General features: G+C 38.6%; 1 protein-coding gene across 7 annotated transcripts in view; it reads left to right on the forward strand.

Annotated features, from left to right (window-relative positions):
* PDE1C (phosphodiesterase 1C) overlaps window positions 1-12283 on the forward strand; it is a 389107-nt gene that overhangs the window by 340371 nt on the left and 36453 nt on the right. For all 7 annotated transcript variants that reach the window (XR_009631756.2, XM_060781641.2, XM_060781642.2 and 4 more), the window contains 3 exons: window positions 733-834; window positions 3020-3140; window positions 6733-6814. Coding sequence is in view for 6 of the 7 variants with exons in the window: in XM_060781641.2 (XP_060637624.2) it covers window positions 733-834; window positions 3020-3140; window positions 6733-6814 (305 nt within the window). In the remaining variant the exon portion in view is untranslated. The remainder of the gene's footprint in view (window positions 1-732; window positions 835-3019; window positions 3141-6732; window positions 6815-12283) is intronic.

The following is a 12283-nucleotide window of genomic DNA, read 5'->3' on the forward strand; positions in this document are numbered from 1 at the left end:
ATGGCCTACTTAACAATAGAGTGGTGCAGTTCATTTCCTCAAATTCTAATATTTCTTCCCATGAGGGAGCAGGTCTTTCTGTTTTACTGAATGTGACAGGAGGAAAGGCATCCAACATTAGTTGAGCAATAAAAAAAGTTAATTCCAAGAAGTAATGCAGACAAGAAATGTTGGCAATTCTGATCACCCTGTAGATGTACAAGAAGAAACAACTATATTACCATCTTAAACATGATTTATCATTTTCTGTGAAAGTTTTATTTAACTACTTTTGATGGAAACCACCCTTAGTCCCCTCATGGAGATAGGATGGGTTACAAATAAAGTCCTATTATTATTATAGGAGAATGAGCTAGCAGCTGTGCCTGGGTTTATCAAGGAGCGTCCTCCTTTCTTTAATTCATGCTTTGTCAATCTTCAGAATCATATTTGCATTGGGATCATTGGTTCAGGAGTTTAGCATTTCTTAGAAAAGAATATGCTGAACTCAGTTTTGGAAAAACACTCTTAACACGTAGACTATATTGTCTGACAATTTGCTCATTCCAGGTCTGGCATTTGCAAGAGATATTCCTTCTGCCCTTAAGATAATGTGAAGTACTCAGTGACGCACATGGGAGTGTAGAGTGAGAATGTCAAACATAATCTCTAGACATAGAAATAACAACAAAGATGTGTCTCATACTTTCCCCCTTCTCCTTGCTTCTTCTTGACTGGGTATCTACCCAAAAGGGAATTCAGGACTCTGGTGATCGAGATGGTGCTGGCTACAGATATGTCTTGTCACTTCCAGCAAATCAAAGCCATGAAGAATGCATTGCAGCAGCCAGAAGGGTGAGTCACATTGTGACACTGTGTGGAGGGAAGGCCAGTATTACAGCTGGTACTTTGCCACTTCATTAAACAAGCTTCAAAAACATCTCTCTGGGGGAATCCAGCCTCCTTTGATGCCAATGTGTATTTCTTTTCACAGTGGAGGAATGTATATACGTACGCACACTCTCACACACAAACTTGAAGCTGGAATTGAGAAAACTCATATTTGTTGTGCTTTTGTATTAGGAATAAAGCTCAATACTTCTCAGCTAGAGAGAAAGCTGAAAAAGAGAACACATCATTTCCACTGTCACAATGAGTTGCGGTTGTTACTAAAAGCATTAGAGAAGGCACTAAAAGCATCCTGAATTGCCTTTCCTACTGGTGAAAGACTGTTTTCTGTTCTGGATTAGAATTTAGACCATCTGGATGGGGAGCAAGGCTTTTTATGTTTGCTTCTTTCCAGGAATTCTTCTGGTACTTGCTTCCTATCAGTAAGTTGGGAGGGTGGCTTTACGAAGATACGGACTCCAGTGACAGCCATCCATAATCCCTTTAAGAGACCCACCATGCACAATTTTATCTATCGGGGATGGGTTTTTTTGTGTATGGAATAGGTATTGCTCTTATCTTAGCGAAAAACACCTGTGGCAAGAGGCAGGGGGAAGTATCAAATCTTCATGTATAATACAATATAGGCATAAATATAATTGGAGGTTGGCCTTGTTTGGGTTTTATGAATCCACTTATGTTAGCTATTTCTACTCATTCAACCTGTTTTATTTCCATAGCTTTATTTTTCGAAATCACCTGTTTTGTAATATGAAAATGAAAATGACAGGAGTCATATTTCCACCTCACTTGAATCCTTACCACACTATACAATTATAGTACTGTTATTCCACTGTAACTATCATGGTGCCACCAATTGAATCATGGGAAAGATACCATATTTACTCAAGTTTAAAGCTCACGTTTTTTGATTACATTACATTGCCAAAATTGAGGTGCACATTAGAGTTGATGGTGCATTAGAATCATATACATAAACCCACCTGCATAAAAAGGCCCAGAGGTGCCCAGAACCCCAAGCACTGGACATGGAGGTGTACATGCATACATGCACGAAGAGACTGTTTCTGGTGGTGGCGGCAGCCTCAAGGCTCCATGGCACCTGGAGAAGGAGAAGGAATGCTCAGCTGGTGACCCAGTTTTTTCCTGCCTCTTAGCTGGGGATCGTGCCTCCCAGGTGGCCCACTGGGTTTCTCTCACTCACCCTCCCTGGGCTCACTCTCCCTTGATTTAGAAAGCCTTGTGAATGAGTCCAATTGGGAATCATGCGAGGCTGCCAAGTTCGCCAGCCTCAGCTTGACGGAGAGGCATGGCTTCCCAAATTGCCTCATTCATGTTGCCTGCCTCCATGGCATTCTATGCCTGGACTATTAGGTGCATTCCATTCAAGGGCAAATCTATTTTTGTAATATGTGTTTGCAAAATGGAGGTGTGCATTACATTCAATGGTACATTATACTCAAGTAAATATGGTATTTTTTTCATCATCAATAACAATATTTATTACAGTCTATAGACCCATCAGTGAAACAGACAATTGTGTATAAATTCTCCCATCTCAGGAAATACAGTATTTAGAATGGTCATTTAGAGAGCTCTAATGCCTTGTTTCCCCAAAAAACAAACCCCAGGATTTAATAGGGTGCAGCCATGGCAGTTAAAGTAGAATTGTAGTGCTATAATGTTGTACTATGGAAGGTCAGCTTTGCTCTCAGATGAAGACAACTCCTAGATATTACTGCCTCAGAAACATACTCTGTAAATATTCTTATTATTCTCAAGCTGCAGGCTGTTTTTTTAATCCCCTCTGAGGCTTGGAAGAATTGCAGTTTTGTGCGACCACTCCTAGAATCCCTTATTCAGCATTGTCAACGGCCATACTGGCCTGGAATTTCTGGGACCTTTAGCTCAGAAAAGCAAGATATTTGCTAGAATCACAGTGTAGCTTCACACATGATTCTGTATGAGTACCTTAATACTTCGAAATGCATCTTTTGTCTGATATCAAATATTGGTAAATATGGTTAACAAATACATTCCATAAGTATCCTGTAGAAACAGTCTTCTTTCCTTACTTAGTAGTTTCTTTTTCATCTAAGGCTACAAACAAATTAAGTGTTTTGGATTACAGAATCGACAAACCAAAAGCCTTATCACTGATGTTGCATACAGCTGACATCAGTCATCCTGCCAAGGCATGGGATCTCCATCATCGCTGGACCATGTCATTACTAGAAGAGTTTTTCAGACAGGTAATGTAAGAACGCCAACTGTCTTGGACTTTTAATGATAAGATGATGAACCGAGTGACATTTAATGTTTAGATAAATATGTTAGATTTCATTATTAATGGTACTTTTCCAATGTATCCTAATGTGACATGTCTGAACTCACTTATGGACATTTCAAACACATTCCTAGTCTGCAAAACTCATCAGTACCAATGTAATTCTGAACATCTCCTCCTTAAGTCCGGCTTATCTTTTTATCCTGGAAACTGACATGTTGGGGCTCTTGAGTCATCCATCTGATTTTATTCTGAGCAGTCTGTATCAGTTTCTTCCAGTGAGTAGTACCCAATTAATTTCACTAAATGTTAATGTATAACATGTTTCAAGCACAGAAAAGCTGGTTGTACATTAAAAACAATAAAAAACTGAAACACATAGATTAAATAGTAAATAAAAACACACATTAAAGGTATCTTTGAACAGCACATGGAGATAAATAATTTTTCACTGTTTCCCTGAACATAAGAGGTGTGGGCTGTTGGGCCTTCTTGAGAAGCTGATGGCAAAAGATGACCAAACTGCAAGGAATGCTGTGCTCTGATCCATATAAGATTTCACTGTAGAAACAAATTCCAAAGAAGAGTATTTTTCAACAGAGAGCATTGTATAGAAGAGATATCCGCCTTGAGTCATTGTAAGGTTGAGAAAGGCAGGCTACAAATGCCATAAACAAACAAACAAACAAACAAATAAAATATCCCTCCACATATGCTGGGCTGATGTTTAGGGCTTGTCATAAGTAATGCTTTTAAGAAGATTAACAAACAACCAATGCAAATTGCCAAAATAGTGTTAGCTAGCTAATAGTGGCTCTACTGTTATGCAGAGGAAGGCAGAAGCCCCTGATAGCAGAAACTGGGGGTAGCATAAACAATCTCCCAACTGTTTTTCTCTGAAAGGTCAAAATACTCTAATCTCTCAAAGAATATAGCTAGGTGTATTACACAGCTTGCTCTACATACCCTAAAAGACCGTACCACTCTCGGGTGTGGTGGAAGGCCCCTTAAAGTAAGAGAAAACTGCCAAAACAGTTTGCTTCAGTATATGGATGGGGGAATAATTATGACTAGGATTGCCAGATTTTAGTATTTGACCCTGCTTCTCCAGTTCTTGGAATAATAATTAATAATAATAATAATAATAATAATAATAATACTTTATTTATACCCCGCTACCATCTCCCCAAGGGACTCGGTGCGGCTTACATGAGGCCGAGCCACAATACAACAATACAAGCAATAACAACAAGGGGGAAAAACCTTAAGACAGAGGTATCAAACTCATTTTGATTAAGGGTCACATCAGCGCTATGGTTGCCTTCAAAGGGCCATTGAATCCATGAATGGAGAATCCATGAACTATAATGTTTTACATAATGGTTGGTGCTCTTTAGTATTTACCAAATTAGAGTCCTCAGATGTTATTTAAAGGCAACTCTCATCACTTTTGATTATCCACCATGCAGGCCGGGGATAATGGAAATTGCAATCCAACAGCCCTTGTGACTCTGAGGTTGGGGCAAGGTTAAAGGACATTTTAAAGTCTGATATCACACACACACACATTCTTCATTTGGTAGACTTAATGTTTTTTATTTGAATTGCATACTTTGTGCAACTGATGGTGATGTGTCATGCATCATGCTTCATGCTATCACTAAGGATTTCTAACAGCACCCTTGCAAGATCATTTTATATATTGGTTTTATAGCCCTCCTTTCTCCTGGGATGAGATCCAAGCCATCTCTAGGTATCAGGTTTTGGTTCTGAAATCTCAGGGCCTGAGATAGACTTGAAATGACAACCATAATTTTGATCTCTGTCATGTAGCAAAATGTCCTGGGCTGTCCCTGAGGCTTCTCTGTCCATAAATGCCTTCCTTTGTTCTGTACTATCTACTAGTTTTAGACCAGAGGTCCTCAAACTAAGGCCCGGGGGCCGGATGCGGCCCTCCAAGGTCATTTACCCGGCCCTCGCTCAGGGTCAACCTAAGTCTGAAACTATTTGAAAGCACACAACAACAACAATCCTATGTCATCAGCCAAAAGCAGGCCCACACTTCCCATTGAAATACGAATAAATTTATATTTGTTAAAATTGTTCTTTGTTTTAATTATTGCATTGTTTGTAAGTGTTTTTGACACTGCAAATATGATATGTGCAGTGTGCATAGGAATTCATTCATATTTTTTTCAAATTATAATCCGGCCCTCCAACAGTTTGAGGAACTGTGATGTGGCCCTCTATTTAGAAAGTTTGAGGACCCCTGTTTTAGACCTGTTTTAGACCATCTTCCACCAGATAGACCAAGTACCACCAGATAGACTGCACTGCAAAATAAATTCAGGGGATTTTCAATTCAGTATTAGCGAATGACACAGCCTTCACATGCTGAAAACAAAATGCCAGTAAGGTCAGAAGCGAACGTGCTAGCAACACTAATCAATATCTTGCTTGTTCTGAAAGGATAACAGTGTCCAAAATTCAATTAGGTAAACAAGGTTGCATTGCTGATTTAGGCATATTTAGCAGGGAAGTGCTTTGCCAGAGCTTATGTAGCTTTCTTGCTCAGAAGGAAAAAAAAGACAATCAAATTAAATGAAAATATCCATTCAATTATACAGAAGCACAAGGCAGATAATTTGTATATTACTTCTGTGATCAGCTGCCATGTAGTGGGGGTGGTAGGTGGCTGTGGGTATATAGGTTTGGCTTGGATTAATCTCATTAAATGCATAGTATTAGTCTGTCTCACTGATAGCACTGGTGTGCTTGTAATAAAGCCCTATCCCTCTAGGGACTGCCATCTGACTAAACTGTAGCCCTTTAATTAAAATGCATTATATTAAAGGAGAGATGTGTTTTAAGCCTTCTGCCATGTTTTATTTTAGATGATTCATATCTAGGGTAGAACTGTTTGGACTGTGGGTCCTAAAGCTTTTGGGATGCTTTTGCAAACACATTAGGCAAAAATAATGTAGTGCTAGTAAATAAAAATTCAATTGAGGCCAGAAAGATACATTTCTTAACCTACGGAGAGTTTGCAAATATCTGTTTATTTTATTTAAAATGAATTAAGAATTTGTAAGCACAGTCAATCCTGAGTACTCACTGTATTTGGCTGAAGCATGAACCAGTGTTAGCCTCATGTACTTCTCCCTTTCTTTCTATGAGAGGAAGAAGATGCAAAGCTTTAATTCTAAGTTGTTTCTAAACCACAGTTAGTTCTATGTGCAAAGGGAGGAGCGAGTGTGTGACAATCTGCCTAAACCAGTGGTTCTCAACCTGTGGGTCCCTAGGTGTTATGCCTACAACTCCCAGAAATCCCAGACAGTTTACCAGTTTATTGTCAAAGGCTTTCATGGCTGGAATCACTGGGTTGTTGTAGGTTTTTCAGGCTACATGGCCATGTTCTAGAAGCATTCTCTCCTGATGTTTCACCTGCATCTATGGCAAGCATGTATGTATGACAGTTAAATCCACAAGACTTTGGTCTATATGCTGTTTGAATTCTTGTTTACCCTAATTCATTTACCCTTCTCTTTATTCCTCAGGGTGACAAAGAAGCCGAACTAGGGCTTCCTTTTTCCCCGCTTTGTGACCGCAAATCCACCATGGTTCCTCAGTCTCAAATAGGTAGGCATATCCACTAATGCACATCTGAAACAGAAAAAGTAATTTTGGCAGGGATGCAGTTGCTTGAGATGTGTTATTTTGCATGATATAAAATGGAAGAATCAGGCTTTAATAATGGTTATTTCCCTGAAATGATATAAATATCCTGATACTTTTGAACTTTGTTAAATGTAACTTAATTTTGAAGTTTATTTATTTTATTTTGTATCAAAAGCATTGCATAATTGGTATAAAAATGATAAAAATAGAAGGCACACAGGTGGCTAAATATCTTTTTGACCAAAAACGAGCCATAGCAACGGCATTGTCTGTAGCCTCCAACAATTCCTCCTCTGTACATGAGGCAGGGCACAGTGGACAAGCATACAGATACAAAATTGTCTGTTCTGCTCCACAGTCGCACAGTGGACAAGCATACAGATACGAAATTGTCTGTTCTGCTCCACAGTCACACAAGGTTTGGGATTATTTTAGGTAGTGCCATTTTGCCAGGTTGTCTTTTGATCTGCCCACTCCGCTTCTGAGTCTATTCAGGGACTTCCAAGTTGCCCATTCTTGGTTTGCCCCTGGGGAAAGACCATCGCAGGGGGGCATCGAGTTAGGATTTTCTGGTTTAGCTGCCCAGAGGGATACCTTTGCTGTTGCTGAGGGGACACCAAGAGGAGTGGTAGTTCTTATAAAGCTTTTCCTTGATTTGAGTCTGCTGGGAGGAGGCTGGTAGCCATGTAGTGGATGGCTTTCAGAGTGTTCAACCTTATTTCTCTCACATTTAGCAGAACTTCCCATCGCACATCCGGGGGGGGGGGGGGGCAATGCCACCTAGCTTGTAGAGTTTATCAACAGGTGTAGGTTTAAGACATCCTGTGATTATTCTGCATGATTCATTCAATGCTACGTTCGACTTATACCAAACAGGACAGGCATACTCTGCAGTTGAGCAAGGTAAGGCCAGGGCTGATGTTCTTACTAATTTTGGGTCTGTACCCCATGTGCTGTCAGTAAGTTTTTTCAGGATATTATTGTGTGCAGCTACTTTGTGCTTGGTGTTCAAGCAATGTTTCCTATATGCTAGTGTTCGATCTAAGGTGACACTGAGATATTTAGGATGGAAACAATGTTCAAGCTCTTGACCTTCCCAGGTGACTTTCAATTTCCTGTTGGCTTCACAGTTGCATAGGTGGAAAGCACACACTTATGTCTTGGCAGGGTTAGGCTTTAGGTGGTTATCTTTGCACTAGCTGAAGAGATCTTTCAAGGCATTTTGAAGTGAAATAACATTTTAATTCTGTTAGATTCTGTAGTGTATATTCAATTTAAATTAAACACCACAATATACAATTTTTTGCCTATCACATTGAAAATGATTGTTGAGTCATATGCTATAGCTACAGCAGAATTCAGTACAGTCAGCCCTCCATATTTGCTGGGATTCATGGCATAGAAACCCTGCGAAAATGAAAACTAAAAATAAATGCTGGGTTTGCTTTTAACCAAAGAACATCTCTTTAGGAATTTCTAAGGCTTACACCATGACTCTATACTCAACTTCTGTTGGAAACTGAACACAGAATTGTATTGGGGGACCTACAGATTCGTAAAGAAGTTTTCTCTCTAGAAATAGTTAAGCCTTCTGGTATGTGTGGAGAAAGTTGATTATATAATGACATTGGAGAGCCTAGGAGTTGCTAGAGATAACATTTTAACCAAATCTGTGAATAATTAAATCCACAAACATGAAGGGCTAACAAGTAGAAATGAAAAATAATATACCTTAGTCCCATTTCTTTAGTTGTATTTACTATCTTTAGTTCTGATGATTCTCACATCTTGACTTCTTCTAATGGTCTACATTTTTGTCACTTTCCATGAATTTACTGTATTTCATTGCATAATAGTTGCCAATGTGTAATAGTTACACCTCAATGTTTTTTGGTTACAAAATCAGTATCAGTAACTTTCCTTGATTCATTGGCTCACTGTCTTTCTATAAGAAATAGCATTTTCTGCACTGAAAATAGGATTTTTGCACCAAATAAGTCCCAACCTGAAAATAGTTTCTGGCAACTGCAAATGTTTGATGATTTTCTCACAGCACCAAGAAAAATGATAGACTTGTTTTCAAGAACAAAATTGGTAAAGAATTACAGCCCTATGGGCATGTAATACCAATTTAGGTTATCTTGGCAGGATAGACAGTTGAGATAAAATGTGAAAAAAGAAAGGGCATTTTCAAGACAAAAAAAAAACAGTAGAGCAAGTTGTAATTGAATTTTTATTGGGTGTTACTTGAATGGTTTTGAGGCAAATCTGGATGTTCTTACAAAGGTCAAATGTCTACAAGAATTTAGGAATAGTCAGATAGCATATCGGGTTAGGGCACAATTCAGTAGTACAACCAAATTGTGCATAGATACTGTTACAGTTTAATTCCTGCTTTTAAAAGGATCTCAGATCTTGAGAAGCTAGCATGAAGGCTGATTAAATTGACTTCTCAGAAAGTAGCCCAATGTAGTCATGAAGGAGGAAAATGTACTCCTTGAACTTATTTTTCTGGCCAGAACTTCAGACATCTTTTCATCTTTAATCAAAGTACCTTTATTCAGTGCACTTGAGAATTAATGGTGAATTACACTGTCAGCAAAGATAATTATGGAAAACAAGCCAAGCATTCAATCAGTACTAAAGACTGATTTATACAGTACTGTAACGTTTAATATTTTACTTAATTTGTGAGCATTTAATGCAACTCACTATCCTTAAATGCCACATTTGTTCTGTAAATCCCATGCACTAATGCTATAAAATGTTCATTTGAGTGTTCAGTGGGCAATTTTCTAATGGCTGTGTATAGTGGCCCTGCAATTAAATCAAGAACTATTACATTTTCCCTGCCTGTGCACAAAAAATAAGGTATATTTTCCTCCAGTGATGATGTAAAAAGGTAATAGGAAAGTACTCCATTCCAGTTCTCCTTATGCAACTGGTAGCAGTTTCCTAGGGCCCATCCAGACAGTACGTTTATTGTGGTATCTACTGCAATAAAGGAAGGCCTGTTCAGACAGTGTTCTGGATAGTCCTGGTTTGTAGCGAATTAATTAGATAGTGGGTTTATTCTGCACTTTCTTGGAAGGCGCGAGATAAAGCCACTACTACATTCCCACAGTTTACTGGGCTAAATAAGCCTGGTAAACTGTGGGAATACCCACTCCCCTCCCCCAAGCCTCCAGGTTCCTTGGAAAAGTAAAAAAAAACCTTATCCGGCCTTCAGTATACACGCGGAGCAGCTCTCCTGGTGCATACAAGTGATGCTCCAGGAGAGCGGAGGGGCGGAGAGGAGGGAAATCCCCCCCCCCATTCTCCTGGCGCATCATTTGTATGTGCCAGGAGAGCTGCTCTGCGAATATACTGCAGGCCGGCTAAGGTTTTTTTTTTTTGTTTACTTTTCAAAAGGGGCAGGGATCTTGGGGAAGGGGGGGACAGGGCCTCCAGATGTTCACTCGGGCTAGTCCTGAGAGAAGGTCTGGACACCCAACCCAGAAAGCGTGGACAGGCCCCCAGGAAAATCCACATTTTTAAAATGCAGGGATAAAAGCCTGTCTGGATCCAGCCCTAGTGATATGCAGTGGATTCATTTTCTTACAATAAGTCTTGTAGCAATATAGATCACAGACTACAAGTCACCTATAGTGAGTGAATAAATATTGCAAATTATGGGAAATATTATAAGTATGGGACCTATAAAATACCTCCTCTTCTTTCAACCACACTTTTTAGTCTGTTAACGGTTTTATAATTTTTTTCCACTACTTTGCACTCCATTTTCTGATAGAAAAGTCTAATGCAGAATAGTGGGCAAAGTAATTGTTTCAGGAAATGAAAATCTGCTATGGGATGCAAAATTTATACATTTTGAAAAGAAAAAAAATATGGTGTATAAATTGCAGAGAACTGGATTTAAGTGTCCAGCCTATGTGAATGTGCCTATGTGTGTGCATATACATTTAACGTTTTCGGACTTCCAGCCAGATTGCGGAGCAATCAGTATGGGTCTAATTCTCCATAGATGCAGAAAAAGCATCCAATAATATCCATTGGAAATTCATGGAGAAGACCTTAAAAATTATAAATTGCGGTGACAAATTCCTCAATGGAGTAAAGAGTATGTACTCCAACCAAAGAGCAGCAATACAAATCAATGGAGAACATTCAGGGTATTTTCCAATTCAGAGGGAAGTCCACTCATTCCCCTACTCTTTATCTTAACAATAGACATTTTGGCCAATAAAATTTGAGATTCTGAATAAATTCCAGGTATTGTTAAACAAGAAGCATTTAAAATCAGACTTTTTGAGGATAATATGGTCCTAATGATGGGAAAACTTCTTGAATCTGTACTTAAAATCATAAAATGGCAACTACTTTAAACATTGTAACACTGACATCTTAAAGTTTATCTGGAATGAGAAAAAACCACAAAAAATTAAAGTATTTATAGCTTGCAAAAGAGAAAGGGAGATTCTATATTACAAAGCAGCAGCGCTATCTTGGGTTAAAGAGTGGATCAACTTAGAAAACAAAAATCCACTAATGCTGGAAGGATATGATCTGAAATTTGGGTAGCACGTCTATAATATACAGAAAAGAAAAAATGACACTAATTTTAAAAAATGTATGGTAAGAAATAATCTTTTTAGAATGTAACTTAAACAGCATTCCAAATATATTTCAAAAATCCCAAATTGGACATCACTGCAGGAAGCATTCCACAAATTATAAATATACACCCTGGCTGACATGAAAACATGCAATAATAAGAAATAATAAAATAACAATAAAATAATAAAATCCCTATCGGAATTCCAAAGGGATGGGAACTCGATCTCCTGGTTCCAATATTTTCAAATTCATCAGAGATGGCAAGATGATCAAAAGTGGGTATCCAAGAAGTAGATACAGAATTAGATCTACAATTGCAAAGAAAAGACAAACTGATTGCTAGAATCTACAAAGTATTACTAAAAAAATGACACAGAGGAAGATCAAGTAAAAGACCACATGATTAAATAGGCACAAAATGGGCACAAAACATTGGACATAATATTGAAATGAGTACATGTGAACACATGTGGAAAAGGCGGATAAAATTCACCCGCAACTATAAGTTCCATTAGATTTTTTATAAGATAATGTATCATTGGTATATGATGCCAGAACAACTAGGTAAAATCTAGTAAAAGGTAAAGGTTTTCCCCTGGCATTATGTCCAGTTATGTTTGACTCTGGGGGGAGGTGCTCATCTCCATTTCTAAGCCGAAGAGTTGGCATTGTCCATAGACACCTCCAAGGTCATGTGGCCAGCGTGACTGCATGGAGCACCGTTACCTTCCAGTCAAAGAGGTACTTTTGATCTACTCACATTTGCAAGTTTTTGAACTACTAGGTTGGCAGAAGCTGGGGCTGACAGCAGAA

The sequence above is a fragment of the Anolis sagrei genome, chromosome 6 (genome assembly GCF_037176765.1).
Source record: "Anolis sagrei isolate rAnoSag1 chromosome 6, rAnoSag1.mat, whole genome shotgun sequence".
In the NCBI taxonomy this organism is placed as follows: domain Eukaryota; kingdom Metazoa; phylum Chordata; class Lepidosauria; order Squamata; family Dactyloidae; genus Anolis; species Anolis sagrei.